We start from the raw sequence: 1,700 nt of genomic DNA, 5'->3' as shown, positions 1-1,700 counted from the left end.
ACTGGCAATCCTCCTGCTCACCCATAATATTACGCTTCTTCCCTCACACCTTCCGGGCAAGTTAAACGGGGTTTGTGACACTCTTTCCCGGTTGCAGGTACTGCCACCCTCGTTTCTGCGAGATGCAGGACTTGCTGAGAAGCCAACCGCCGTCCCGCAGCACCTTCTGCCCTGCAACTGTAAGGACGCTGCTCGACTCCCTGCAGCCTGCGACACGGCGCGTGTACCAACATAAGTGAGCGGAGTACGTGGCGTACGTATCGGCTTACAGGAGATGGGAGTGTCCCTTCGAGGCCTCGTCCTCGACCCTAGCGAACTTCCTGCAGTTGCTGCTGTCTCGGGGCTTGGCTTTCCGCTCTCTCAGCGCTTACCTCGCAGCGATCGCCTTCATGTTCAAGCTGCATGGTATGGAGGATCCTACTCGCCAGTTCCTAGTCACACAACTGCTTAAGGGAGCGCACAACAAGGCTCAACGGCTCCCCGCACGACAATTGCCCGTGACCAGACGACTACTGCATCGACTACTGGGGGCCCTGCGAGGTGTCTGCTGCTCGACTTACGAGAAAACCTGCTACCGAGCACTCTTCTCCCTCGCCTTCTACGCCTGCCTCCGGCCAGGGGAGGTAACCTATGCGGGGAAGGGGCAACACATGCTACGCTTGGACCAGTTAACTTTATCACGGACGGGGATTGACATCACGTTTGCCTCCTACAAGCACAGTGCAGGTCGTACCCCCACTTTAAACCTAAGTGCAGACCCCTACAGCAAGTACTGCCCGGTCCGTGCCATGGCGAACTACATAGGACGACAGGGCATGGAACCAGGACCTATATTCCTAGACGAAACGGGCGCCCCGGTCACCAGACAAGATTTCACAAGGGTGCTCCGTGCTGCCATTCGAGTACTAGGACTGCCTCCAAGCGATTATGCTCCTCACTCATTCAGAATCGGCAGGGCCACGCAGATGTCCAAGGATGGCCTTGCGCCGGCAGCAATCAGAGCAGTCGGCAGGTGGAAAAGTGATGCGTTCCACTCCTACATCAGGCAAGACGTCATTCCACTACCTAGATAAGTTACTTCTGCGGCCAGCGGGCACCTCACCCTTCGGGAGGTGGGGGATCGGCTGCGCTGGCCTGCGGAGTGGGGGTGCTGTGCCGGATCCCCAAGTCTAGGGCTGCCCACAGCTACTTACCATAAGTCAAGTGCTCACTTGTAGTGCAAGTTGGGGGTTGCAGACTACATGTAAACTAGGCACTAGCATATCATTACCCCTGGAAATTCTTATCTATTCTTTTCTATGCCCTCTGTGTATACAGAATATATTTTATGCATACTGTACTGGCTGTGCTACTCAATTAACTCTGGTGTTGTCTTTAATTATAGCATTAAGCTGATTGTGAGTACTGCAACATTGCTTCGGCTAACTGGCACTAGGCACTGTTAATGTGCTATGACTTATTTCTTTAGTTGCATCTTTGCAGCACTGGTATTCTACTCAGTCATGTTATACGACATCATTTATATTGTGGTACAGCAGTTGCTCTGTATACATTATTTAATAAATAAGGTCCCCCCATTCTGGCTTGTGTTTTTTCTCCCCGATCAGAATCTGCCTTTAAAGAAGCCGTTGAGTGTAACCTTGGATTGTCAATGAGCAATCTGAGAGCAGCAGTACACCGAGAACTTCAACAAGATCTTG

The 1,700-nt window shown here is 52.4% G+C and overlaps 1 protein-coding gene across 1 annotated transcript; it reads left to right on the top strand.

Annotated features, from left to right (window-relative positions):
* The first annotated feature begins 389 nt into the window (after positions 1 to 389).
* Positions 390 to 1,073, top strand: LOC138368009 (uncharacterized). Its single transcript, XM_069330300.1, has one exon. It carries the CDS (start codon positions 390 to 392, stop codon positions 1,071 to 1,073), a length of 684 nt encoding a protein of 227 aa, XP_069186401.1.
* Positions 1,074 to 1,700: the final 627 nt, after the last annotated feature.

The sequence above is a fragment of the Procambarus clarkii genome, chromosome 24, assembly GCF_040958095.1.
Source record: "Procambarus clarkii isolate CNS0578487 chromosome 24, FALCON_Pclarkii_2.0, whole genome shotgun sequence".
Lineage (NCBI taxonomy): Eukaryota > Metazoa > Arthropoda > Malacostraca > Decapoda > Cambaridae > Procambarus > Procambarus clarkii.
This window is presented reverse-complemented; position numbering and strand designations above follow the sequence as displayed.

Bases quoted from the DNA above. Each gene is read 5' to 3' on its own strand.
- LOC138368009 (XM_069330300.1), top strand. From the start codon at position 390: ATGTTCAAGCTGCATGGTATGGAGGATCCTACTCGCCAGTTCCTAGTC.